Raw genomic sequence first — 27,960 nt, forward strand, 5'->3', positions numbered from 1 at the left:
CCGAGTACGTCGGCGGCTCAACAGGCGCTTCAAATTCATGGCCTACCTGCCACCTGAACCTCAACTTCTCGCGCTTGGCACGTTGGCGTACTGCTGCCGCGTGGGGCTGTCGCAGGTTAACTCCCGCTCACGAGTACCCACCTGCTTGCTTGCGTCTATTTACTAAGTGGTCTGGCCCGCCTGCGGACCTTTGCACATCAAGCAGCGTCAAACGGGGGTTATGAATAAAGAACGTCAGAACGGGCGGCGAAGGGGTGTAAAACATGGGAAACGCGCTGGTTTGTCCGCGCCACCGTCCGTCCTCGTGCACCCGAGCGTCATATTATCAGGGTTTTTAATGCATTGTTTCTATAGGGAATTTGCCGGGACACCGGTGATCCGTCGTAACAAGCGGGTCGTCGTATGTCCGGGGGACGTATAATCGGGGTTCCACTGTATTTTTTAAATCTCGATTATTGCTCTAAAGTTTGCGATCACAGGTGTAGGCAGGGGTTGTGGCGGTGTTGCTGTCAGAACACACCCTGAAATTCTCCGAGTGCTGCCCTCCCCCTTTCTTGCCGACTTTTTTCGGCCACGCAATCTATACAGCGCATCGATAAATTAAAGGGACACTGAAGTGAATTTGTCAAGCTCCCGTTTTGGCTTGCACTGAGTTGACTAGCTCAAATTAAGACTTTTCATCGTTTATCCGGTTGATAAGTCGGTAATTATTTTACAAAGCGCGAAGGAAGAAAAAGTATCATGCGCGGTGTAGCACGCACGAAGGCTGGTCTGGCAATCAGCATTTATTGACAGAGACGGGCGCTTATATACACGGCTCGGTAGGGGGCGTATAACAAGATACAGGCAAGCGTGCATGACTGCGCACGGTTACATCTCCCCTTTTTTAGTTCTCTTTATTGAGGGGTTAGAAGTCTCTGTCTGGGTATCTTTTCGGTGGACGTCGTTCTCGCTGGCTTCTTCTCAACGGTTCGGGCTCCGATTGTTGCGGAGACGCAGACGCAGGAACAGACGCGTCGGTAGGCGCGCCGACTGGTGCGGACGGCTGGTGCGCTGGCCTGAGATGTTCACGGGTGCGTTGAAGCTGACGACCGTCCTCAGTTTCCACGACGTAGGAGCGTGGAGTAGAAGCAGTCTGGACGACTTCAGCGGGATACCACGTTTTTGCTGGAATGTTGTACACTGCGACACTGGATCCACGGTGCAACTCTGGCAGGTGCTTGGAGCTTCTGTTGTAGAAGGTCCGTTGTTTCTGGCGGATCTGTTGCAGTCGCTGCCTGCTTCACGTCTCGAGGTGGTATGACCCGTGGCTGGAGGTGGATGGCAGGAACGGGCAGCAGGCTCCTGGTCAACCTTCCCATGAGTCGTTGCACTGGAGACTGCAAACATGGGTCACGGGGAGAGTTCCTCCATTCGAGCAATGCCGCGCAAAAGTCTACCGATCCAAATGGATGCTTCTTTAGCAGTTTCTTGGCCTCTTGTACGGCTCTTTCCGCCATACCATTTGAGCGCGGGTAATATGGACTGGCGCAAACGTGGTTGGTGCCAACCTTACCGATGAAGTCCCGAAACTGCTGGCTGGTGAACGGTGGTCCATTATCGGTGCAGAGTTGGAGCGGAAACCCATGAGTCGCAAAGATGTCTGTGAAAGCGGAAATCACATGTTTAGCAGATGTAGACGTCACTGCTCTGATTTCAAAGAAGAAAGAATAGAAATCAACGACAACTAAGTACTCGTTTCCGTTGTGGTAGAAAAAGTCGGCGCCAACAACCTGCCACGGTAAACTTGGAATTTCGTGGCTCATTAAAGGCATTCGAGCATTTCTGGGCCTGTGCTTCTGGAATACCGGGCAACGCCGCGCTGCTTCTTCAATGTCATTGTTTATGTTTGGCCAATACATATATGTTTGGCCAATACATACATGAGTATATGCACTCCTGAACACAGTAGTGCAAACAGTAGTGCAAACAAGAAAACGGATGACAAAAGCTGCCACCCGAAGACACGCAGAAAAACGCAGTTTACGGCCACGGCTGCACCGTTAAGCCCCGAGCTCCCCTGAGCCCGACCCGGCCTGAGAACAAGAGGAGACGCCAAACGCAACGCGAGTGCTTACGTTCCGTTTCGCTTTCTCACGTGTACTTGCCTTCGCGCAGTAAGTCGCCCAACGACAGTGCACCGCATCAGACGTTTTCTTCCTCTGTCCTGATTTATATGTAACCCGTGTTTTTCTAATCAATTAAACAATTTATTTTTTCTACTTAGTTTTTTATTCGAGCTACGACCTAGCTAACAGTGCAGATAAATTGAGTACTCATGAGTACAGATTGAGTACTCATGAGTGCAGAATGAGTAGTACTCATGAGTAGTACTCATGAGTACAGATTGAGTACTCATGAGTACAGAGTGAGTACTCATGAGTACAGATTCAGTACTCATCAGTACAGATTGAGTACGAATACTCGTGAGGACAAATGAGTTTGAGTACAAGTGAGTACGATTACAAATGAGTATTTGATGAGTGAGTAAGAGTGATTTTGTGAACAGACGAACTTTTTGAGTCTGAGTTTGATTGAGTACAGCGTAAATGAAAAAAACTGTGATTGAGTTTGAGTGAGTTCTTTCTGTTTTGCCGACCTATGTTCACAACACGCTCGACGAATTGGTGGAGGCCCAGAGAACGGCCCATTACGAAAGACTATCCCAGAGCCAAACCGGAAGACACATTCTTCGTTCGTTAGGAATAGCATACGAAACACAGGCGGGCCCGAAAGAGGAGATCCCCCCTGAATGGCGGGCGCACCTCTACATTCCCCCACTGCCAGAAAACATGAATCCTATCCACAACATCGAGCGCAGGCGGGAACGAGCACGCGCGCTAGACAAATGATTTGAGCGATCCGAGGACGTGGTCTACGTTGACGCAGCCGAATATCGTGCCCGCGACGCCATGACGGTAGCGATAGTCGATTATCAGGGACAATTACTCACGGCCGCATCGCTCGCTACGGTGCGACCTACGGAAGGTGAGGAGGTGGCCATTGCCATGGCCATATCCAACACCAGCGCAAAAATAATTGTTAGCGATTCTAAATCGGCCGTCAGAAACTTTGCAAAAGGTAGGGTATCGCCTCGAACCACGAGCATACTCGCGAAAGCGATAAACGCAAGAAAAATTCAAATAACTTGGACGCCAGCACACTCGGGTCTGACAGGAAACGAGAGGGCCTACGACGCCGCCCGAGGTTTAATCAGCCAGGCAGACGTCGACCCCACCTCACCCCAACTCGTCAGGTCGGAAAGGGATCGCATGGTGTCGTACAGAGAAATAGATTATTACAGATTGGCAAGACGGAAATATCCCGCCACGCACCGCAGCCGCACTAAACGGGACTCGGTATGGTGGAGGCAGTTACAAACGAACACGTTTCGAAACCCGGTTGCGCTCAGTCGCTGCTATCCCGAACTATACTCAGGAGATTGTAAGATATGCGCGGGTCGGGCGGACCTCTACCACATGTTATGGTCGTGCCCCGCGAGACAGAATCAAAATGCTGCAGCAAAGGCTAGAAGCGACTCGCTTACTGTAACGAACATGGTGCAATGGGAGACCGCTTTGCTCAGCCCCGATCCGGAAGTGCAACTTCGGGTCGTCCGGATGGCCGAGGCCGCCGCCAGAGTCCAAGGGCTTGTGGCTGACGGCTGAGGAAGAGGGGAGGAAGACGAATGGAAGACACCACCTTCTCATTCGTCCCTTTCCTTTTTAATCCCATCACGGGCAAAATAAAAGTTTCTACTACTACTACTTTACAGATTTTCGTTTTCTTGTGTAAGGCATATATATAAATTCATTAGGCTGCTCTTCTTCGCCATGGTTGAATTTTCTGCATATGCAGGCTGTCCCTGTCGACGTTTGCTTCAGCGAAGGCACGAGTGCCATCGTTGTGGCTTGTTTTATGAGAAGCAGAGCTAATTCGGCGCCCTCAATTAATTCATTCACAAGAAGCTACTGAGTGTTTTAAAAATATCGTTGAGGTGAGATGTTTCACCAGAGGTGGCATTTTGTCTTTGGGTCATTCCTTCCTCTCAACCTTGCATGCTGAAAAACAACTGGAGGGACCCCACAGCTGCTCAGAACAGGCGTCAGTTTCTGATTGCAGCATGGTGACCATCACTTTAGCTGGGACTTTAGAGATAAAGGGCAGCTATATATTTCTAGGGGCAAAGATTAGACATACAGACAGGGTGTTGTGAACTTTTATTGAAGCAATAGAGGGATGTGGTGTGGGAGGAGAAGCTATGGGTAACGAGTGACCATCTTAGTCCGATTGACTGTACGCGCCCGAGTTCAGGGCCCTCTGGTCTTTGAGCAGGTAATGGGAGAGATTTTTTCAATTGGTGCATTTATGTTAAGCAGCCATCTGCCTCTGACTGTGGCTAAACTGACACCAGATTCTTTATAATAATGGCCGCCATTTTGAAGGGATACGGTATTGGTGCACAAATGCTTGTGTGCCTTGGTTGGAAGTCCCGCAGAGGAGTGGAAGATTGTAGAAATCGCACAGTACGTCTTACTACTGTGCACGTCTACTCGACTTTAAAACGACAGGCAGAAAAATGCACTTTGATTCTTTTGCTCCTCCACAGGATTCCCTAACCAAGGAAAACGTGCCAATTAATGCCACATTACTTAAAAATTACAGCCATCATTTTAGAGAATTCAGGCCCTGATGTCTGGTGTTCCATTGCTGTGCCCTATAAACGTGAAAGCACTGCTTGACTCGGTAGGCTGAAATCCGGCATCGCAACAGAGAAATGGTGGGCAAATGGATGACAGCCTGGTCACACACACAATGCACCCATGATCTTTTACAGATCTCCAAATACTATATTGTACATAGGCTCGTACCGTCAGGGTCATTTGTTATAACCAATAATAAGTGTAATTAATAAGCAGTTTATTTTACCATACAACATATAGCGAAGTTGATGGTGCCGTGACTTCATTGTTATGCCCAATGATGTTATAAGTGGGTTGAACTGTGTATATAATGTTCCTGTGGGTTGTTTTTAGTGCTTCGAAATAATCTTTGGCCGCTACAACTCCCCTATTTTTACTCTCCAAAACAGGCTTATTGCTGCTCCCAAACAGTCCAAAATGACTGGGCCCAACCACATCACTTCCAGTGGGTTCCAGTTGCTTTGAGGTCTCTGGACAGTTTGGAAGGTACCCCAGAGCTTGCGACGAGTAGGTAAACCTCCGAGCCCATGCGCGATCCAGCTGCCTGTCAGCCAGTTGGCATGGCATCTGCACGCAGCGCGGTGTCAATCTATGTAGCAACGGGACTTGGAGCACTTTTCCCTAGTTTCCACACTGCCGCCTTCAGCTGCAGTAGCGTCTGGTCCAGCTTGACATTGGTGACGTGGCACAGTGGACCAGATCCTGAAACAGCTCTACCCCCTTCACCAGCTCCACCATGGCAAGACACTTGCAGAACTGGACCCGTAGGCGACATGGTGCTGTGCGGAACGCAGGGCTGGCTTCCTGCGTGGTGTAATGTGCAGTGGTTAATGAAGTTCTCATAAACGCAAAGTATCAGCTGCAGAAACTGACGACACACTGGAGATGAATTCTCTGAGGCGCTGCCCTGTAACCAACTCGGGCTGGGCCTCATGCAATTTGCCCACAGTGAGGCAGCACATGAGACCTAACCCTTGTTGCAGCTATCTTGCAGCTGTCACTAGAAGAAGTTATAAGGAATAACTTTTAAAGAGTCATCAAAGTTAATCGCCAGCATCACTCGTGGCGGCCAATGCTGTGCTTCTCGTCACCAAAGGTGATTTTACAGTCAATAATCAGTTCTAGTACCAAGGGCCCTTCAGAACTTTGGGGAAAAACCTGTTTGGCAAATGTAACAAAAATGGTGTCAAACGTGAGGAATGATGGTCGTGGCATTGTCTCTAGAAAAAAAAGCCGCTTTTTTGCAATACTTCGGGTAGCAACGTCTACTTAACACCTCGAATTTGTCTCCGAGAGTGAGTCCGACTTCCTCTGTGACTGCACAATGGCTTCAGACAAAGACAAGAGCGACAATGATCATAATGCTGCACTGGGTAATGCTTGTGAGTTACTATGCATAAGTAATGCAAATCTACTGCTCCCTTTTTGTTTGGTGTCCGGCAGGCATTGAGGCAGAGCTGCCCTTCATAGCAGTTTTTTCTTCACATTTTTTAAATTTAATTCCAAGCTGAAACACATCTTTTCAAATCATAATGCAAAAAAATACGATTATAGAAAATTTTGAGAATTGAATGTTTTTTAGAAACAATGTGGAGGTGCAAGGTGCGAACTTGGGAATGTGGAATAGAAAATTAATTGGGCTATATACCTAACAGCATGTAACGATAGAAAGGTGAAGACTTCTGAGATTTGGGTGCACCCATTGTTGTAAGGGTGAAGGTAAGGCTTGGAAGAGTTTGGGCGATGCAGTTGTCCCTAGTTGACAATGTAGTAACAGTGCAGTACAGCTGGTCACCGTTGTCATGGAAGAATCATCATGTATATGAAGCTTGAGCAAGGGCCAAATCTTCACTGGTTTGACAGACACGTGGTAGCTGGGTCAACCGCTAATTGCAGGTTTAGAGATTGGGTAGGGCACCGCAATGAGATCTGGCGACTGGTACCCTATGCCACTGCCCTTCCATGGTGTCACCTAGAAGACACATGGAAGGTTGTGCAACCGGCAGCATCAGGTACAACACTGGGACCTAACGTCGTAACTACACTGGATTTGTTGCAGCACTTCCGGCCTCACCATCTCATCACAAATGTGCATGTAGCACAAAAAAATGCGCCGTAGTGCAGTATTGCATCAAAATTCTGCGCCAGGCACTTGCAATATTGCAAATAAGGTAAGAACAGTACAGAAACAAACTTAAAGGTGTTGTGCCACCAAAATTTGTTGCTTGTGCATTCTTTGTCGCAAACGTTTTATATTTCTTTCGAAAGCATGATGCATGCTCTCACATCCACATATTCTGAGTAAAAAATTATTATCGCACGATTAATGCGAACAGGATTCGGTTTCCGTTTCTGGGCGCCGATTCAAGCATTGACGTCACAGTGTTGCGAGGACGCTCTGCCACGTGTGTCTGCCATGCGGCGCTGCGGTACGCTGCGACTTTACTGCGGCGTCTGCTCCCGCACACACCTGCTTCACCACGGAAGTAAACACGCCGACTCGTCATGTCAAGCCGCGTCACCTCCGACATGGACTCTTTATGTCTGCCATAGAAATGCAATTGAATATGCAAACCATGCCCCTTATAAAACCGCTCAAAAAAAGCTGTCCCCACCGCGAATTGAACCCGCAACGTTGACCGAGCGGGCGCGACGCGCGAGACCACTGCGCCACCGCACAAATGCTGTCCCTCCGCGAAATAGCCGGTGTAGTAGATGTAGGGCCATCCTTCGAGTCGTACGTCGATGTTTACTGGCTATTTTACAGAATTCCTTGTGGTGAACTGAAATTTCTTAAATAGCGCTTGCGCAGCAAGGTTCCGCGAAGCCCCCGCAATAGCTTATCGCCATCAACTCTGCTCCTTCGCGAAAGCGCCCGCAAAAATAAGTGTCCCCGGCTGCGACTGCGATTTTGCACTGTAGGGACAGTGCTTGCCAACGTTTTTAGATTAGGTCAGTTGGCAAAGAGCGCGGCCTTCCAAGCACCGCGGCGCGGGCCGGTGCTGTCGCCGACCAGGCGGTGGCGCTGCGGTAGCGTTGAGATCGGTCTCGGCGCTTCGTCTGCTACTCCTTGCTTGAAAAGGCGCCGGTGAACGACTACCGCACACCTTTAATGTTCTTTGACATGCAAAATCCCACTTCGCTCTACTCTTACGCTTTAGTGGCAAGAGCTTTACATTTTTATCGACATTATAACGAGAAACAAGCTGTACTTAAGAAGAAAAAAAAAGTCAAGGCAAACACTGCACAGTCCGCTTGTCTTCGGCTGCTTCCCGTTCTATTTATTTATTTTTCCATTTAGTTTTTCCCCAGTACGGGATCCCTTATAGCTCAATAATGTTTAAAGCATACCCGAACACGTCTTACACTTCTGAAACTGCGGGAAAGCCTACAATTGTCAGCCATCTACTTGGAATCAAGAAAAGACGCCTGGACATTTTTATTTATGCTGTGTAAGAAAATGCAGTAGATACGTTTTCAACATGTTTACAACCCCAACAAAACTGATCAATTGAGCCGATTGGAAACCAAGTGCTGACGTGCGCGCTCACGTTCCCGCGCTCAGCAAATTCTTGGTATTTTAACTGCGGACACCAAAAATTACGATTTGTTAAACAGCTTCGCTGTTAAAAAAGAATATTGAACCAATTATTAAAACAGTGTTTTATTTCTTTGACAGGTATAAATGTGGTTTCTTAAAAGAAATAAACGTTTTTTTCTCGGATGAGAATGTTTGTCGTACTGCTATTCTTTTTTGTTGGTTCGTAAATCTGATGGACTATCTGTTAGGGTCACAGAAACTTTCATTTATCTTCTTGTAGTCCTGATATGCCGATTTTTTAAAGCGTTTAGCCTGATAGTTTTTCCGCTGAGCCATCGCTTATGCTGTCTTCTGCGTTGATTTTTCCTGCTCATTCTTTTTGCAATCTGCAGATAGGCAACACTTCTCAGTTTTGACTAGTCAGATTGATTTATAAGAGGTTTAACGCGCCGACGCTTCACAGGCGATGAGGCGTGCCGTAGTGGAGGGCTCCGGATTAATTTTGACCACGCAAGGGATCTTTAACATGCGCTGAAATCTCGAACACACGGGTGTTTTCGCTTTCCGCCTCTATCAGAATAGCGGCCGCCGTGGCCGGGGATCGAACCCGAGTCCTTCCGCCCAGCAGCACGGCGCCCTAGCCGCCGCGCCGGGTTGGGATCTGATCTGACAGCACCGTGAATATGTTGTGCCACACACACTGCATGCCCTTTCACGGCAGTTGTTGCGGATGAAACGTCTGGAAACAGGTAACATTTGTTCCAAGGGCTGATCTTTAGCAACAATGTAGCGAATAAATGTTGCTACATTCCTCTGCCTTGTCAGCTGAGGGTGAATATTCCCATTTTTATCGCTGTAGCTACACGGCGTAACAAGCAAACCTCTTGAATTAACTTCAACCGACAAGTTTTGCCCGACTACTGCACCCTTCTCAATCAGCACAATTGCACCCAGAATCTTCGGGCTTGTAGAGGATAACCTGGGTAGGCGAAGCCTTCACATTCTGCGATTGAAATGTCGGACATTTGCTGAATTCCTGCATAACCGCGAACCACAGCTTAGTTCCCGATGTACGTGCTGACATCGGCGCTTTCTACACCACTCGCGCCACTTACGCCAGTTTCCTCGCGCAAAGACCCATCATTTTGGCAGGATGCAACATAGGTGGGAACCACTGTCATCCATCTGGGTGGTTTTCGGCATGACTTTGACGTCTTTGGTGGCGACAGATGCTCAGGTATGTCAGGGAAAATACGGGGCGCCGCGCGGTCCCTCAGAGTCCACCTGCCTTACGGTATCCTTACAGTTTGACCGTTCACGGCGTGTTCGTAACAGTTGACGATGTCTGAAGGCTCACAATGAATATGTCACAAACGTATGTTTACGGCGTAACCTTGAAGTTTTTCCGCGGAATCGCGCTTTCCCACGCCTTCAATCCGTCAGGACCCTTCGGCGCTTTGAAGAAATGCCGCTGCACGGACTTTGCCGCTTCCGAAGCATACCCCGAACGGCAGCCCGGCGCGCAGCATGTCAACAAACCGCACCGACACTTCAGAGATCCACTAAAATATGTATGCACGATAACAGCACAGAGCTAATACGTTAATAAGGACGTGACGAACAGGCGAGCGCCAACACCACAGCGTAAACACATGGCCGGGGCGAGCCTCGCTCCCCAAACTCGATCTCAACGCAACGCCAGCGCCACCTCTCGGAATGGCGACGAAATGGTACCGCCTCTCGAGGCGCAGTTTGCAAACTGACCTAATCTAAAAACCTAATCTAAAAACGTTGGTGCTTGCCGTACTTTGGTTTTAAGTTTTGCGTTAAAAACCTTGGCCGATATTGATCTCTTATTACCCAAATTACCCTACGTAACTCTTCAGCACGAAACTGACCTTACATCGCACATGCATGCAGTTTGCAGCTCCGGGGGTAGCGGCGTCGCCGAAGAGCACGGCCGAAGCGTTGAACGCCATAATGCGGATCGCATTAGCACTAGTGTCGAGTACTATGGGCTTCATGGATTTTGCTAAGTATATTACACTCCAGAAACTAACAAAATAGAGCCGCATTCGTTGCGGCACGAATGTTGTCGGGTCGCAGTTTTCGCTTCTCGGTCGATTCCCGACGACGCGTCGGGCGACCGGTTTTGTTGGCGTCTTCGGTCGGCGAGTCAGTCACACTACGGCGACTTTCCATCGGTCGACGTGTTTGTGTCGCCGTCGGCGTAGTGTGACAACGCGGTCTGGCAATTCGGCAGTTGGCCGATGGTTTGGCGACTCGTCGCCGTCGCGTCGCCGTCGTGTCGGCCTAGTGTGTCTGATACGACTAAGCGACCAAACAAACTGTGGTAACTGGAGTTCAAGTTGACATCGCTCGAGTCGCTAACGTGGTATGACGTCACAAACTTTGTTATGCTGGCAATTCACTGACGTCATGGTTAGTGGCGCTAGCGATGGGTCTCGATCTCCGAAGAGCATTTAGGTACTTTTTAGAAGCGAATTAAAATATATATTAAGCGCTTGCTGTACACAGCACTTCGTGTTGAGGGTCCTTGCATACAGAGAAAGCCTACAGAAGGCTTTTTACAGACTTAAAATTTGGTGGCAAAACGCCTTTAACTGTGCGCCTGCGCCTCGCAATTTCAAACATTTCAACAAAGACGGAAAAAAGAAAATGTGCGTCGCGAACCTGTTCGCTCCCTGCTGCTAAAGACAATATACCATTTATTGTTCGTGTAGTTAATACTGGTTAGACTAAAATGTGTGCAGGTACGCTCCCCCTTGCTGGTTTACGAGTTCCCCTATCCCTCTGTAGATATCCACAAATCTAATGGTCCTGTGCATAAATACATTAGCTCCAGTTGGTTCTACAATATTGAGCGCAATGAGACGACAGCGGTGCTTCCTTGGCGAAAACAACCTGCCAAATTCTAACCTATATTACTAAAATATTTCCTATCAACACAATACATACTTGGATTCAGCAAGCTCACTCCAAATCCACAAAATTTTGATACATCTTTCACATTACAAAGTTTCCTCTATTTAATCCTACCTAACTGTGGCTTTAAAACGTTGAGAACTTCTTGTTCTGCAAAAATTTCCGCCCTGCATTTCATGTCTCTCAAAGACATATGGTAAACAAAACACTCACAGAATGTAAAATCAATATGTAACACTGCTTTTCCTCACCCACAGTATCTAGCACGTGCCTGCTGTGCTCACGTAAAGTATCAAGCGCTCTATTTCTAGAAATATGCTTATTTGAATGAGCAGCACTTAACCGCTGAGCAGGATGGTTCTCCGAGAACTGCTCATCGGTAGCATATGATAGAGCCCAGAAAAACTACAGGGGTAGAGATTTTCCCGGTGGACCAACATCAGAATGCCAGCGCGACTTCGGCGTATTCCACGTCTCGGAGGCGTAAACCACCTTGCGGGCGTAAGACGAGCTTATAATCGCCTCCGGGGAGTGGCTGCCGAAGTCGCACTGGCCCTGCTGAACGCGATTAACGCTACGTGGCGAAAAGCAAACCTCAGGCTTCGCATCGACTCTATACAGAATACAGCTACCATCAGCACTCCCTCTGCGGAAGCAGCCCGAGCCCTCGTTCAAGTCAAGCAGAAAACTCTCGGCACCGCCGTTCATCCAGTATCACTGTACGGACTTGCTCCCGATGATGCCAGGAAGGGTGTAATCCATGGAGCTCCCCTCCGCTTCACAAATAATGAAATTCTCAGCAACCTCGACCAAACTGAGCACGAAATCTATGCACTGCGTCGTCTTGGCCAAACCACGACCGTGATCCTGACCTTTGCAGGACCGAAGTTCCCATACTTTGTACGCCTCTATGGGGCCGAATACCCTTGCTCGTTGCACAAGAAGACAGTTCCAGTCTGCACCACGTGCCACGACGTAGGACATCGGTCTACGGGGTGCCCTCAGCCCAACGTCCAAGTGTGTCACCACTGCGGCCTCCGAGACCGGGACCCCGTACCATCCCTGCTTCCCTACCTGCGGCCTTTGTGGGGGTCCCCATCTCTCGGGCTCGCCTGGCTGCACGAAGCGCTATGCCGAACCCTACATCCTCCGGCAACGACGGTTCCGGCAAGTCGTCGCGGCAAACCGGGACAGAGCTCGGGACCCCACCCCTCCACGTGGCCGGAGAAGGGAGCGGTCTGCTACTCCAAGCTTGCCTTTCCAAGCTCAATAAAGGTCATTTCTCTCTCTCTCTCCAAGCTTGCCTCATTTTCTTCTTCTTCTCATCTCCCTGTTCATTTAAATTTTATCACGCTTCATAGTTTTTGTTTGGCACATACTTCTCTGGGGTTTTAGGCACATACCACTTCTGGGGGGTTGCTCATGACACTAACACACAATGCCACGAGTGCCCTCAGTTTCTGCAAATCCTTGAACAGCAGAAAATTATGATAACCTCTTTACAATCTCGCCTCGAAGCCTTAGAACGCGCACCCCCCGCACTAACCCAGAAAAACGAAAGAAACCCAATCCTGATTTCGAACCTATGGCTCACTCATCCACACCCGCTGCAGACCAAAATCCCACCTTACAGAATGGAAACAAACCTCCCTCAGCTCAGGTTGTCTTTGCTCAACTAGTCAATCAGCTTGGAAATTTGAATGAGGAAATCAAAAACCTCCGCTCAGACAATGTCATCCTCAAGCAAGAATTTCAATCCCTCAAGGAAGATCTTGCCACCCTCCGGCAGGAAACGCAGGCTTCTCTCGTCGTCAATTCCGCAGGCCTTGAAACCCATACAGACGCAGGGCCCATTAGACAAGACAGAATCGACGGTTGTGGCTCCCGTCCCCATCGCCGCGCAGTACCATACGTTCGAACAGTCGATGGCACGACCTGCCACCAGCCTTCAGATGGCCACGACACGCTCTAAGCAACAAGCCACGGCGATCCTTCAATAGAATTGCCGTAGCTACCGAGGCAAAGCAGCCTCTCTACAACAGTACATACTTACTTTAGACCCACAACCAGATATTATAGTCTACAGGAAACACATGGACCCACCAAGCTCCTGGGCTACCTCTACTATGAAGGTCCCTTGAAGAAAGCTACAGCTACTTTAGTTCGTAACTCTACTGCAGCAACACAGCATCTCACGCCACAAGCCGGATGTGAACACACGCTTGTGGAGGTCCTCTCCCCTTCCATCAAACAAACATCTCATCTATCTATTTTGAACGTTTACTGTCGCCCTTCTACCAAGCAACCTGAGATCCAGAGGACAATTCAGGAAGCACTTAACCTCGCTAGGCAGTGTCCACTACTTGTACTCGGGGACTTCAATGCTCCACACCAGCTTTGGGGGTACAAGTATAACACAAGAAAAGGGCAGAGCGTGATGTCAGCCATCGAAAACCTCAGCCTCACCCTCCTGAATGATCCCAACACGCCGACCCGCACAGGGACTAGCACATGTCGTGACACAAGCCAAGACCTCTCTCTGCTGTCGGGACAACTTGATGTTAGATGGAGGAGGAAGGAGGAAGTGGTTGTTGGGGGTGGGGAAGGGGAGATAGAGGCCAGTAACTGTCTGGCGTTTCGCCGACACCTCAACCGGCCGAACGGAAGCGAGAGGGGGGACAGTAAAACGAGTAGAGGAGGAGGGATGGAGGAAGAGAGGGAGAATAATAATTCGGCACGCGATGGAGTAATACGCAAATAAATCTTGGCTCGGACCACGACATTATCCACCTCCTCCTCCGACACCGGGATTTCAAAGCCCGCACCGGGTTCGCCCGTATCACAAATTGGGATGCATTTCGGAAATCCCGCCTAATTCGGTCCTCAGACCATCACCAACCCTTTATGGAATGGATAGCGGACCTCACTCGTGATGTTAAGGCTCACACACAGACTGTAGCCACATCCTACCAAAGCCCAAGTGTGGACGCAAAGCTCATTCGCATATGCGAGGCGCGCCATGGCCTTACCCGCAGGTTGAAGCGTCAGCGCCATAATAGAAAGCTTCGTAAGAAGATTTCACTGCTCTCAAAACAAGCCGCTGAGTACGCTCAGAAGTTGAGCAGAGAAAACTGGCTCCAGGTGTGCGACAGCTTGCAAGGCACCCTTACTACCCGCAAGACGTGGCACCTACTACGCCACCTACTTGATCCCCTCACCAGCAAAGGGGAATCGAACCGAAACATGGCCCGCAGCATACACGCGTACTCTGGAACACCCGAACAGCTCATCCGGGACCTTCAAGACAAATACCTACAAACAGATACAGCTGACCCTCCGCTACCATACACAGGCACCCCCAACGAGTCCCTCCATCGGAATATCCAGCTCTATGAACTCAGGGCTGTCTTAGAAGAATGCAAGAAAAACGGCGCTCCTGGACCAGACCAGATTACTTACAAGGTCCTCGCCAACCTTGGGGACGAAGCACAAGCGACCCTGCTCACTAATTTCAATGAGTTCTGGTCGTCTGGGAAGCTTCCCTCGCAATAGAAGACTGCTGAAGTACGTTTCATACCCAAGCCAGGTAAACCCCCACATATCGACAACCTCAGACCGATTTCACTCACCTCCTGTATTGGAAAAGTATTGGAGCGCATTGTCCACAAGAGACTCCAGCAGCATTTAGAGGATACGGGACAGATGCCGGACTCCATGTATGGATTTCGTCAACACCTCAGCACCCAAGACGTGCTCCTTCAACTGAAGGAAGAAATAATCGCACCAGCCACCCGTCACTCCCCTAGAGCCATCCTTGCCCTGGATCTTAAAGGGGCATTTAACAACGTGACCCACGCGGCGATTCTTGGTCGGCTTAATCAGACTGGCTGCGGAGAACGAACATACAGCTAGGTACATCGCCAATTTTCTCACAGATCGCCGAGCCATCCTCAAACTAGGGGATATCACCTCTAAACCAATCCAACTCGGCAGTCGCGGCACGCCCCAGGGATCTGTATTGTCTCCCCTCCTGTTTAATATCGCATTCATTGACCTACCCACTGCCCTAGATACCCAACCTTCGACATGCCCTTTATGCGGATGATATCCCCCTGTGGACGGGCACCGATTCCCTTGGGGGAATTCAAGAAACTCTTCAACGTGCTGCGGACACAGTGAACGCGTATGCCCAAGCCAATGGCCTCCACTGTTCTCCTCAAAAGTCCGAATTAATTATAGTTCGTAAGCACAGCCTCAACTCTGACCCTGACAAAATCTCGATTACCCTCGACGGACACACTACAACCGGTTAAAGACCTGAAGATCCTGGGTCTTACTATCCAAGCCAACACTAGAAACGACCAAACACTTCACAACCTAAGTAAAGCGACTGATCAGGTAATACATATGATTCGTCGCATCACCAACCGGCGCCAAGGCATGAAAGAAAAAGATACTCTTCGGCTCGTTCAGGCGTTCGTCATCTCCTGCCTCACTTACGTCGCGTCATATATTGTTCCAACTTTAACCGACACCGACAAACTCGACCGCCTCATTCGTAAAGCAACAAAACAAGCTACGGGTCTCCCCATCAGCACGTCCACGGCCAAACTTTAGCATGGGGCTCCACAATACCATAGAGGAGCTCATCGAAGAACACCTTTCCTGTTAACGCCTTCGACTTGCCCAAACCAAAGCAGGCCGCGCGGTCCTTCGAAATATTCAATGGTTATGCCCTGACCAGACGCACCTGGTCACCGTCCCCAACACTTGGCGCCAGCCCATTTTTGTGCGCCCCATTCCCAGAAATATGCACCCGGACCTCCACCCTGGTCGTAGAGAAGCCCGTAGCAAAGCCCACGAAAAACTTTACAGCACCCAATCCGACGTAATCTACACAGATGCGGGCAGTTACCCAGATAAGCAAACTATGGTGGCAGTGGTAACATCTAAGAACGCCCTCATCACCACCGCTTCAATTCGGACAACTTCTTCCCTGGACGCTGAAGAATTAGCTATTGCGCTCGCCCTTACCTAAACCACCTCCCAGATTATATTGACGGATTCGCAAGCCGCCTGCCGCAGGCTCTTGTCAGGACGGGTGGCCCCCGCCACATGCCGACTTTTGAATGAACATCCGCCTGCCCATTGGGTGGACATTGTGTGGACTCCCGCCCCCAATACTACCGAACCACGAGACAGACCTTCCCCAGTCCTCACACATCTTTGAACAAGAGCCAAGAAACCACACTCAGACAAATTCAAGGAGGTACTTTTCCCCACCCCATCCGTATGCATTTACTCTTTCCTACACAGTACTCTGATAAGTGTAAATTCTACCACGAACCAGGAACTCTGACACACATATTATTCGACTGCACAAAAAACTCGGACCTTCCGCACCTGAACCCGTCCCCTTCCCCTGGGCAGTGGGAGATACTGCTGTCCAGCTGTCGACCTGAGGACCAGCTCTTGCTTGTGACCAGGGCTACGGCAGCCTGGACAGCGCATGGGTTCCTGGACTGAGGAACCACTCTCGCATTATTGCGTAATAAAGTTATATATCTCTCTCTCTCTCAGAATGCCTACCGGAATTACAAAAAAGAAAAAATTGGGCCCATCTCCCCGCGAGGGGGACTCGAGTAAATGAGTCGCATAGGGGGTGGGTGTATTGCGTTAACGTTTAGTGTTTGGGGAGTTGGTGGTAGTGAATGCGTTGTATCAGCAGCTTCCTGACGTAGTTTGAATGAGTCAAGGATATAAGGCGCGTTCGTAGCCTCCCATTCTGTGTCGGCTTTGTGGCGCAGTGGGTAGAGCACCATGTACATTGCGTTCCGCCCGCAGGGTCGAGGGATCGAAACCAGCCGCCGGATAGTATTTTTTTTATATAGGCCTCCTGCGCTGCCCAGGGGGCGCTGCGCAAGCGGCTTCCGGGCAGTACTTCCGGGTAGTATAAAGCTGCGCGGGTCCCATAGGATCCCGTGTTGACAGAAGCAAAATGAGCTCGACGCTCCCGATTATTTTGCGACGTGGTAACCAGCTCATCCCCGACGCGTCCGATCTATTTCAGCGATCAACTTGGCATTAGGGGAAAAAGCTTTGCAGCACTAAACACGCTTACAGCGCCGACGAAAGTGCCGGGACCGTGACGGCGTCTGCTACTCGCAGGTTCACCGATCGATGGTCGTACGAAGTGAAATTTTAAGTGAAATTTCTGGTTTAAACTGATACTCTAGGGGAAAAAGACTTCTCAAAAACCACCGATCAAAAAAGAAGAGTGACGCAATTGGCGATGATAGCGCTTTAAAAAGCCAGCGAGTCCGGCGAACCGCAGGCTCGCCTGCTTCGGTGCGCCGCTCTTTTGCGTACCTGCACACTATGCGTGCACTTTCATTAAACAGTGCTCGTTTGCGTCGCCGTTACGAATACATGGTGCAGCGTTAGCTTGCCGTTTTGTTGCGTGTCTCAATGACAAAATGCCGCGACCGTCAGAAGCGTGAAATCTGTTTTGCGATTCCGAAATTAGTGGCCGTAAAACAAAGTGGTCGGGCGAACTAATAAGAGGCCGCTCGCGTTCCTTCTTTGCTCTCACTTTACTTACTTACGCTCTTGCAGAATACATTCCCAGTTCGCACTTAAAGGGGGCCTGAGATGGATTTCAAAGTGTTTTTGTTTGTGTCAGAAATCTACTCTATAGTTCTTGTAGAAACAAGTCCAAAAATAGTAAGCATATTCGCTCACGCTAACGAAAGTTATTACCCCGACGAGACAGAACTATTTGTTGGCTCGGCGGCTTGCGATGACGACATAGTCCGACCTCGTCCGAGGCGAAGCACTCATTTCATGGTTGGCCGCCGGAATGTCCGCGATTTTTGACGGCGGCGGTTTGGTTTAGAGCGTCGTCGTTATCATGGTTACTTCAGCGAGTGGGTCGCACATGAGACGACGACGTCCTTTTTTTTTTTAAGCAACGTTTTCAGTCTGTACGGACTTTGAGCAGGAGATACTGGTGATTGCGGAAGTCGACCTTGCATGCGCGAAAGTTTCCGTTAACGGTAACGTATTTTTACCGTCGCTACATAGCGAGAGGCTAGAATTTCTACCGACTGTAGTAGCGAGCCCCCTGCGCCGGCGAAATGTACGCTCGCGTTTTGATTAGATTACCGGAAAGTTCCGAGTGAACGCCCTCCCCCGAAACATCGCCCACCCCCTTTTACGGGTGAAATATTCAATTTACTGAAAGACGCGCGCCCACCCCGTAAAATCCATGGCTTTAGCGCCGATGAGTGAACAAAACAAACCCGAATCATCTCTTCATGTGTAGATGCGGTCACTTATTCGTCCTTTCCGCGCTTGACCCGAAATTTCGCCAATCTCGTATTTTTCACTTGATATCAAGCTTAAATTTGGGTGGGCGTTCTTCCGGAACTTTACGGCACAGCAAATGCGCTGTGCTCTGCCCTTCATGCAAGCAATCTTAGTTGATGTTGTTTACTACATTCTTTCTAAATGATGATCTGGAGCACGATAAATGAAAATTTTTTTTAGAACGAGCGAGCAAATTTCTGCCCCTACTCCAGCTTCCCACGCTTCCAATGGTTCAGATGCCTTTATGAACTAGCATAGCTCTTTTATGCTTTCAAAATCGTCTTGGGCAAGGTAATATAGGTAACTGCGGAATCATTACAATATATCTTACTCATTTTATATCGAAATATTTAGCGGTGGCGTGAATTATGGTTAATGCAATACTTGGTCCTAATTATTCCCACTAGATGGCGGCGTCAACGTCATGTTTTCGATTTTTTAAGCTCTACAGTAGAAGTATACGGCTCTTTTTTTTAAAAAATTATTGTATTGTGAGAGTTCAATCTAAGACGTCTAAGATTCAAGCCATTTCAAGCGTAAGCGAACAGTACTGACTCCGAACTTCTGGGCAACAAACGTTTGTGTCATTTGCTTTGCGACAAATTCGGCAGATGTCGCTACTTGACAGAGCCGGAATGCAGAAACCGCAGAGTGCAATCCTTTCGTTTGCAGCGGCAAACAGCTACTCTTGCTTCATTTAACACGGTAAACGGTAAAGCGCGCTAAGGACACTAGGCAACAGGTTCATTCAGAAGGCCGGTGCAGCAAACCACACTTTCTGCGATCATGACTTGATGGGAAGCAATGAAATGAAACTCTTTGGCAGTTGTTACGGGATGAGCATGCTCTTGCCCTTGTCGCGACCGCCGCAGGGAATCAGCTGCGAGAGCGTTTGGGCTTGAACTGATTTATTCAGCCCGCGTGAGCGCACTTGAGCGTGCGCCTCGTGATCACGAGCAGTGCCCGGCGTCGTCCAAGCGCTGCGTGCGGAGCTGCTCCTTCGTCGTCGGCGCGGCGCTCACTTGGCGCGCCGTTCGTTACCACCTCTGAAACAACGTCGAGGCTACGCTCGAAACACAGATGGTGCAAAGAATCCTTTCGGGTACAGCGTCCAAGAAAGCAAATGCAAAGAAAACTGATGATACTCTAACACCAGACACGGAGCGCTGAGCGATCACGCTGGCTGCAAGCGTCGTTGCTCCTGCGCTCACTGTATCAACTGTATCCTTCCGCGGAGAACGGAGGAGCGTCAAGCCCGGTTTGGCCCGGTGTGTAAGTGCTTTACACTCCGGTATAAAACAAATATGTGTGACTGTGTAAAAGCACCCACACACAAAAGATGTTTTTGTAGCTTTCTGATGTTTTTACGCTCGTAAAAAGTTGATTAAATCAAGAGCACACAAACACGTCACGATTAGTTCAAGAAATAGCCGTTGCGCTCCGATACCATCGACCCCCCAAAAACCACCATCTCAGGGGCCCTTTAAAGGCCAACTGCACTCAAATTTCACCTCGGCCAAATTTGTTTTTAATGCGTAGTAAGTACCCCCAAATAAGCTGAGACACAAGTGGTAGCCCCGTGAAACGCCTCGTTAATCAGTCAGAAGCGTTTAAAAAGGCTCCGCCGCAGACCACTCTGCACCTGCCGGCGGATCGCGTAAACAGCCATGACGCGCCTGTGACGTTCCAGCCGACGGTGGCTTTTTCCTCTGGCCAGCCACGCAGCGGGAGAACCGGTCGAGCTCTGCTGCCCCGTGCGCGCGGGAACTTGCGCGCAGACATTCTCCCGAACTGGTGACCGTCCGGCCGCTCGCTGGACGGCTGCAACGTCACTGCAATGGCCGCGCTCTCCTCGGTTTCGGTTTCAAAATCGCCGATTTTTGCTGGCCGCTTGCGGCGTCTACGTGCGTATTTCAGCTGTTGTATTTGACATGTTGCTTTCTTTTTAAGCAGACTATACGGAAATAGGGTTTTCAAGAAGTCGAAATTTTGAGTGCAGTTGGCCTTTAATGGCCTAGAACGAGGGTCAGCAACGGCCGAGTTCCATGCATGCAGCCGACACGGCGGAGGGCTGGACGGCAAATCGGGTGGGAGGAGGAGGGGGGCTTTGAATGCAAAAAGAAAAAATTCAGCGAATTTATAATAATATTTGACAATAATCTGGCGAAGTGTGAAGATGGTGGGGCAATTCAACTGGAGGACTCCAATTCTCTGTTCTTGTCTCGCTGTCTAACTCCATTTGAAGTCAAAACTGGTGTGTCGACGTTCAGATTCGACGACCCCTGCACTAGAAAACCAATTGGCGGTGAGCGCGAACACAGGCGGCGCTGCGAAGCGCGCCTCCGTGACGTCAGCTTAGGGATTCTCGTCTGCTTCACTCAGGATCGCTCTCCCTGCTGTTTCTTTGCGCTCGGTCAACGTCTGATGCTTGTCCGCACCAGAATTGGCGTGTGGGTAACTTTTTATCATAATAATAGGCTTAACATCGCATACAATAGCTCATGGTGTCAATTAAAGTATAGTTTTGGACACCGCTACGGGAGAAACATTGCCGGCGCCACCCCATTCCTTGCGAAGCCGGTCCTGTGCGGAGCGCGAAGAGTCGGAGCTAGGCGTCAGCTTCTCATGTAAGCATTCGAACAAAAGGAACAGTCAGCTGCTAATAACCGACAACAGCGAAAATGGAAGACCAAAACAAATTCTAGGCCTTCAGGGCTGTCGGCTTTGGCAGAAGGCATCACGATACACTGTAATCATATGTAAGGTAAAACAGTTTTTGCAACCTTGCCGAACGCTCGAACGCGTTTTGTCACATCACTTTACGTTTTGAAGGCATTAAAGTTTGCCGACATGCACTATAGACTGCAAAAACTGTAGGTTGAGTTCCAAATAACCCAGTGTGTATTTACGCGCGTGCTGATTCTATACCAGGCATCTAACCAGTATGGAGGTTTATTGAGCAAAACGAGTCACGTCTTCGTTAAATTTATAGTAACACATCTATGTTTGTTAAGACCTGGAGGGATATTTCGGAACATTTTGCACAGCCATATCTTCCCGATATTCGGATATGCATTATAGGAAAACTGCACTCAAGAGGAGGAGGAGGAGTAAGGGGAGGAAGGGGAAAACTTTGTTTAACAATTAAATCGATCTGGTTAGTGGGCCGGGTCCTCAGTCCAGGACAAGAGAGTAAAAGTAATTTTCTTCAAATCATAGAACGCCATCCCGAGTAGAATAGGATTTGTTCTTCGCGCCTGGAAGGGTTGAAAAGCAATGAAGAGCTACTTGGAATTCTTCTTCGGTTTCGAGTCTTGTAATATATGCAGGTATACTATTTATTACGTTAGTTAGCGAATATATCATGCCTTCAACACCGTAATCATGTCATCATTGTTCGAGTTGAGAGTCAGTTCGTTATGATAACGATATAATTACGATAGAAATTCGGAGCACAATAGCCGCCTTCGAGTACTGTGGACCACGTTGTCTAGGGCGCGATCGCGGTGGCGTAGCACAAACCTTCTCATTGTATTTGCATGTGAATAAACAAGAGCATGCTGCGGATATGCGCCTTCTTGCACGCAGCCGTAATGAAAGCCAATTTATGAAGAAGGGAATGTATGCCATACAAAATGAAGGAAATATCCACACGACCTTTGTGAGGCTCCCAAACATCCCGAAACCTCCTAATAAGAAGTTGGTGACGGCGCAGGAAAATTAATGCGTTGGGCAGAAAAAAAAAGCAAGAAACATTAATCCGATACAAGACAACAACAAAAGAAACAGAAGAAAGCCGCTTTATTTCCTGCTGTGCGATGAGCGTGTAGAGGCCGCTGCTTGGTACGTAGTATTAGACTGTTGAGTCTTTATAGGAGCATCTCAAAAATACTGCCTAAAAGCCTACGCATTTTGAATACTTATCGAGAAGCTCTGATCGCTGATCCTCGCGAATAAGCAAGAAAGGACGAGTTACACACGATCTTCTGACCGATACTCTGAAGAAAGTTGTTCTCTATCTCTTCGTGTGTTGCAAACTTGTGGGGGATACAGCTGCAAATTATTCAGATGCGTCAGAAGCTGGCAAAACAACTGAGTCGCTAGAAATACGCTTTTTAACGCACGTCAGCAACGAAGCGGGCGATTTCTAGCCCAGGCACTGTTGCCCCTCACAAGCGGAGTGTAGCAGACGACAGCGGCGCGAATCCCTAAGCCGACGTCAGAGCCAGGGTGCGCCACTCAAAGATCTCACCACCAATACAGTCAGTGATGATCGTATGTAAATATTCGGGGCCCCACTCCGTGTATGCGGCTGTGTTATGTTATGCTGTGTTATGTGATGTTATAGAAGTACACATCTCTGCAGGCAGCGGGCGTGTGAAAATTTGGTGCATGTTTTGCGTTCTTTAATTGCGCTTAACTTGTTTATTCGGCGCTATTGCCCCACCTACTCGCTAGTATACATGTACCCTGCCGTTCGTAAATTGTGCGGCGTAAAACGTTACGCAAGAATCGTTTAGTTTGCGAAAATACGAAACAAAATTTCCACTCGTTTCAAAGGCGGTGCCAGGCCAGCAGTGTCAGCTGAGTTGGCTGCGCAATTCTTGCGTTCGCTTGCATGCTCCCGCTGAAGCAACCTTTTGCAGTTACCTCAGGATATAGGATGAGCGGCGTTCCGTGTTTATGCTACTCGTGAACTTCTCTTTGTCGCACGCAAGAAGAAAAAACTGTAACTGTCGTCAAACAGTTAAACCACCCGACCTGGCGATACTGTCCCACGCCGCGACCACCGCGACAGCTCGCTCAAAAGAAAGCCGACAAATCGTCTTCTTTTAGCAGATATTATTTTGTTTAGCCTCTGCAACTACTTTAAGGGCTATTTCATACTGTATGCAGTCATTTAAACACGCCACAAAGCGCTACAACCAACTTTCACTCTGACTTGTAATTAAAAACACATGGAGGGCACAGAACGGCGAGGGTCGTCTGCTTTTGTACTATCCAGAGGCGTCGGCCGCTAGGTGCGCTGCATGTCATCAAAGCTGGTTATACTGTGGAGGCCATACAGGGTGACTTGGGATGGTCAACGTTTGAGGCTCGCGAGGCCACCAGCAAGATTGCATTCGAAGAGCGACTCCGAGTCATGAACGACGAACGCTGGGCGCGGCGATTGTTCCGCTACATGGCATTCAAGGGTGTACGCACACAGTGGTGCAACCGCCTCTACAACCTCCGTCGAAAATTCGGCTTCACTACCAACCCGATTGAGGTGGGCCCGCCGCACAAGATCACGGAGAAGGTGCGCTCCAGGGTGAAAGAAGAGGAACGCGCTCACTGGCAGACCACAATGCACCAAAAGTCTACCCTGGCACTATACCGCAACCACAGGCAAGATATAGGCCGGATGCGTGTCTACGACAACAGCAGCGGCTGCACACTCCTTTTCGAGGCCCGTGCGGGGGCACTGCGCACGCTGCTGTACTGCCGGAACTACGACAGCACACCAGAGGTTCAAGCAGCAAAGTGCAGGGCATGCGGCGACCACGAGGAAAGCATGGAGCACCTGGTGCTGCAGTGCCACACGCTGCGCCCACCCGCCAGAGTCAACGCCACTATACAACAGGCGCTAGGGTTCGAGGACGGCGTCGACAATGCCCTGGACGTACACACGACGAAAGAGCGACTGCAACTCTGGCAGCGATCGGTTCGGCTGGGTGCGGCTGTGGTGACGGTGCAGTGAACGCATGAGTGAACTGCAGTGAATGGTGACAGTGCAATGGACGTAAATACCCATGCAGTGTACCATATGAGCAAGACTGCAGGAAAACTGCTACCTTTAGTTTTAAGTGCGAATGCACTTCTTAAGCGACCCTGAACCTGCGTCCACCGGCGATGTCCGCATAGCATACCCACGTGGGGGATTGGCCAGGAATCTCATCGTCTTCCTTGGCAACGGGGGGAGATGGGCGCGCGCTGCCTGGCCGCTGACATGGCACATACCCACGTGGGGGATTGGCCAGGAATCGGGCGTGAGAAGGGCTAATGCACCCGCTTAAAGGAGTACTGACACGAAATTTCAAAGCTGAGATCCGCTCTAGCAATCAAGTACAACGACAACACAAATAGGTGTCTGTGAATAAATGCATCTTTCTTTCTTTGTAGTTGTGTGTGTGTGTGTGATCTCTCTTTCGCGAACATTACCGAACCGCGCAAATTCAACTCGTGCATTCGCACTTTCACATTCTTCCCCTCGGGGAAATGCGGGGAATTTTTTCTCGCTGGTGGGGACGGTGCAATGACTTTAGGCATTCAGCTGTTTTTTTTCTTTTTATATGTATTTTGTTAACTTTTTCACCTGGCTTGGACATTTCGGTGTCCGCCCGATACAAAGGGTTTCTGGCCACAACGATCATCATCATCATCAACTCCAGCGCAGGAGGCCTATACATCATTTTCCTTGCTAGAGGTGGGCGCCGCCATTTGCTTTTTCTGACCAGACGCTAGCGCCGTCTATGAAGCGACCGCCGAAACCTCCGCGCTGGGCTGTTAACTGCGCCGTTCTTTGCGTGCGTCTGCTCGGTATCCGTGCATTACCGAGTGAACCGTAGTGGTTTGGCGTTAAGTTAGCGGTTGCAGTGCTTAAGTGTGTGTGTTCTGTATTGTTTTCATCATCTGCGGCCGGATTTTAGGTCCTAATTTGCTGCCAGAGCGGGAAATTCCGACCCCGGCTGTTGCGAGCAGCAGTAGCAGTGTGGTGGTGGTGCCGGTGGTGCTCCGCAGTTCCGAGATGCAAACGTACCGGCATGGCACCGACTGACATAGAAATCGATATCGGGGAGTAAATACGTGTTTTCAATGCCACCGTGCTTGTTATGTTCACCGATTAGTCATGTTTACGGCAGCGCGGACGTCGAATGCGGAGCGCGCACAGCATATGTGGGTCACGGTGATCCGTGCTCGCGATGGACTTTCGACGAGGCGATTGCTACGCTGATTACATTGCAATGCAATATAATCTTTCTTAACTAGACTTATGACGATTACTGACGAAACGAAATTACCTGGGCTGAAAAATAACACGACCGCACAACCAGTCAAATTACTATTCGAAGGTTGAGCAAAAGGGCTGACGGAGTTAATATTGGTTGATCATGATCGTGATCATGATTGACCTAACTCTGCGCAGCGCATGCAATCCTCCCTGTTCTGTGGCGCATGTGGCTTGTCGCTCGGAGCCCACCTTTGTGAAACCGCTGCTTGCACCTTAAATGCTTTACGCTATCAGCAGTAACTGTTTTATAATTGTAATACTTTACATTCCGTGGCAACGCAAAAGGATTAGAAGCTTTTCCTTTGACCGCGTTGTGAACAGGTTGAGCTATTTTCCAAATGCAGCGTTCACGCGTATCTCGAGCTGCGTTTCCACATTTGGCTGCCTGCTTATCCTGCTATCGACCAGGAGTGTGCGATGGAGAAAGTTATCCTTTCAAATCGTTTGGCAGGGTAATGCGTTGGCCTGAAAAAAAAAGTAAAGAAAACGCCGTGATTTTAAAGGTTAGATTAGATGAAAAGGGGATTGTTTATTGTCAATCGTCTCTAATGACCAAACAATATATGGTATTTTAAATTGACTACAAGGAACCAGACAGTGTTGTATTGTATCGGCGCTCGTGAAAGATCCCCAAGTGGTCAAAATTAACCCGCAGCCCTCCACTACGGCGCGCCTCATCACCCATGAAGCGTCGGGGCGTTAAACACCATAATCAATGAATCAATCAATCAGTCAACCAACCAAACAATCAATGCTGTATTGTAAAGGATAAAGTTGCTTCTAACATTTCAGGGGGTTCCGTTCCCTGTCGCAGCTTTGCGTGTGATAAATGGATTTTGCTCCGTCTGCTTGCTGTCCAAGTGCACCCAACAAACCCTGGAGTTGGTCGTTGGTACAAAGTCGTTGCGATTTATCAACGCAATCCACCGATATCTCAACTCCTTGTGCGTTGGGAAGCGATGCCGATGGGAAGCGATGCCTCCAGGCAGTGTCGTGCACATGCGTGCTGTCAGCGACTGTTTCTCGCTTTCTCTGGTTGTTCAATAACCCACCACCGCGCAGTGCTGACCAAGCGACGTTTGCGCCTTGCACGGCATCGCAGCATTTGCTAAAACAGTTGAAAGTTCCGCAAAAACTAAGCACACGGTGCGAAATACCCCTGAACCACGCAGCGGAGCACACCGCGCCGAGCGATGTTAGCAGCCCAGCGCGCACGGGCAACACTGGTCGGCCGCCGAGAGAACTGGTTTGAGAGTATTTTCCTCCTTTCCCGGCTGCTTATGGAAAATGGTGTATAGTGTAGGGGGTGGGGTGCGGACTACGACTACGGACGTCAACGCGGGGACATCGTGAGTTACTGAAATGCTCTGCATTTAAAAGTAAACGGCGGAGATAAGTCAGCTTCAACACTGAACTCACCGAATCACAATTCAAGCATTCAACCAAGAACAACTCGACGTGTAGCCCCGCGGACACATGTTTACCAACGCGTTTATCAAATTTATTGCGGCAACTAACAAACTATTAAGCTACTTACTAACACAGATTAGCTACTTACTAACACAGATTAGCATTGTCATGCGGGCAGCTTGACAATGCTATGCCAACAGAGACCAGAGTGACTCGGTAGGGACAGCGCAAGCCGCGCTTGTCGCGTAGCAGGCGAAAGCTCAAAGGCGTGGGAACAATTTTTAGTTTTTGTTGGCACGCGGCGTGCGAACTAAAATAAGAATTGTTCCCACGCGGCGTGCGAACTAAAATAAAAATTGTTCCCACGGGGCGTGCGAATTGGGACACCAACCTTCGCTGCATAGAGTTACGAGTTACATCGCTGCGATACTTTGTCAACGCAATTGACGCAATTCGACAGACGCGCGCAATTTTGGTCAGAACCCAACTCTATGGTGGTCAAAACCTAGCGGCAGAAGGCTTCGCTGTAAGAAGGCCCTTCATTTCACAGTTTCTACTTGGTAAAGATCTGCATGAAAACTGCTGCTTTTGACAGCTGAATTGTACGTACACACTGAAACGAATGTGACGTTCACGAGGAATTCGTCATCAAAACCGTTTCGGAGTAAACGCAATTCGCTGCACTTCCCACAGTTTGCGCGAGGACGATCGAACGTCAGCGTAAGTTTAAGTACCAGAGTGAAAATGAACAAAACGTCTTACGTGTGGTGCGAGACCTCGCTTGACACATCGATTTGACATCTCAGAGTTGTTAAGTTAGATCGGCGAAGGCAGCGTGCCCATTCACTTCGGCACTGTTTACGTTGTAAAAACCTCCTCCGTGACGTATGGCTCTACTTTAT

General features: G+C 49.3%; 1 protein-coding gene across 1 annotated transcript; it reads right to left on the minus strand.

Moving 5' to 3' along the window:
• Nucleotides 1-754: 754 nt before the first annotated feature.
• LOC144158179 (uncharacterized) lies at nt 755-27,939 on the minus strand. The gene is made up of 4 exons (XM_077688859.1): nt 27,821-27,939; nt 3,587-5,546; nt 1,556-1,642; nt 755-1,379 (listed from the first exon to the last, which is right to left on the minus strand). The coding sequence occupies exons 2-4, from the start codon at nt 3,747-3,749 to the stop codon at nt 964-966; spliced, it is 666 nt and encodes a 221-aa protein (XP_077544985.1). The 5' UTR covers nt 3,750-5,546; nt 27,821-27,939; the 3' UTR covers nt 755-963.
• Between the last annotated feature and the right edge of the window lie 21 nt (nt 27,940-27,960).

This window comes from Haemaphysalis longicornis, unplaced genomic scaffold (genome assembly GCF_048455015.1).
Source record: "Haemaphysalis longicornis isolate Haplotype H1 unplaced genomic scaffold, Haemaphysalis longicornis Haplotype H1 scaffold_10, whole genome shotgun sequence".
In the NCBI taxonomy this organism is placed as follows: Eukaryota; Metazoa; Arthropoda; class Arachnida; order Ixodida; family Ixodidae; genus Haemaphysalis; species Haemaphysalis longicornis.

Excerpts from the sequence above, each read along its gene's own strand:
- LOC144158179 (XM_077688859.1), bottom strand. The coding sequence starts at position 3,749 with ATGAGAAGGTGGTGTCTTCCATTCGTCTTCCTCCCCTCTTCCTCAGCC. Across the intron at positions 1,643-3,586 it reads ATTGCACCATGTTCGTTACA|ACATCTTTGCGACTCATGGG; the intron begins GTAAGCGAGTCG and ends CCGCTTTCACAG. Across the intron at positions 1,380-1,555 it reads GCAGTTTCGGGACTTCATCG|TCTCCAGTGCAACGACTCAT; the intron begins GTAAGGTTGGCA and ends CCATGTTTGCAG.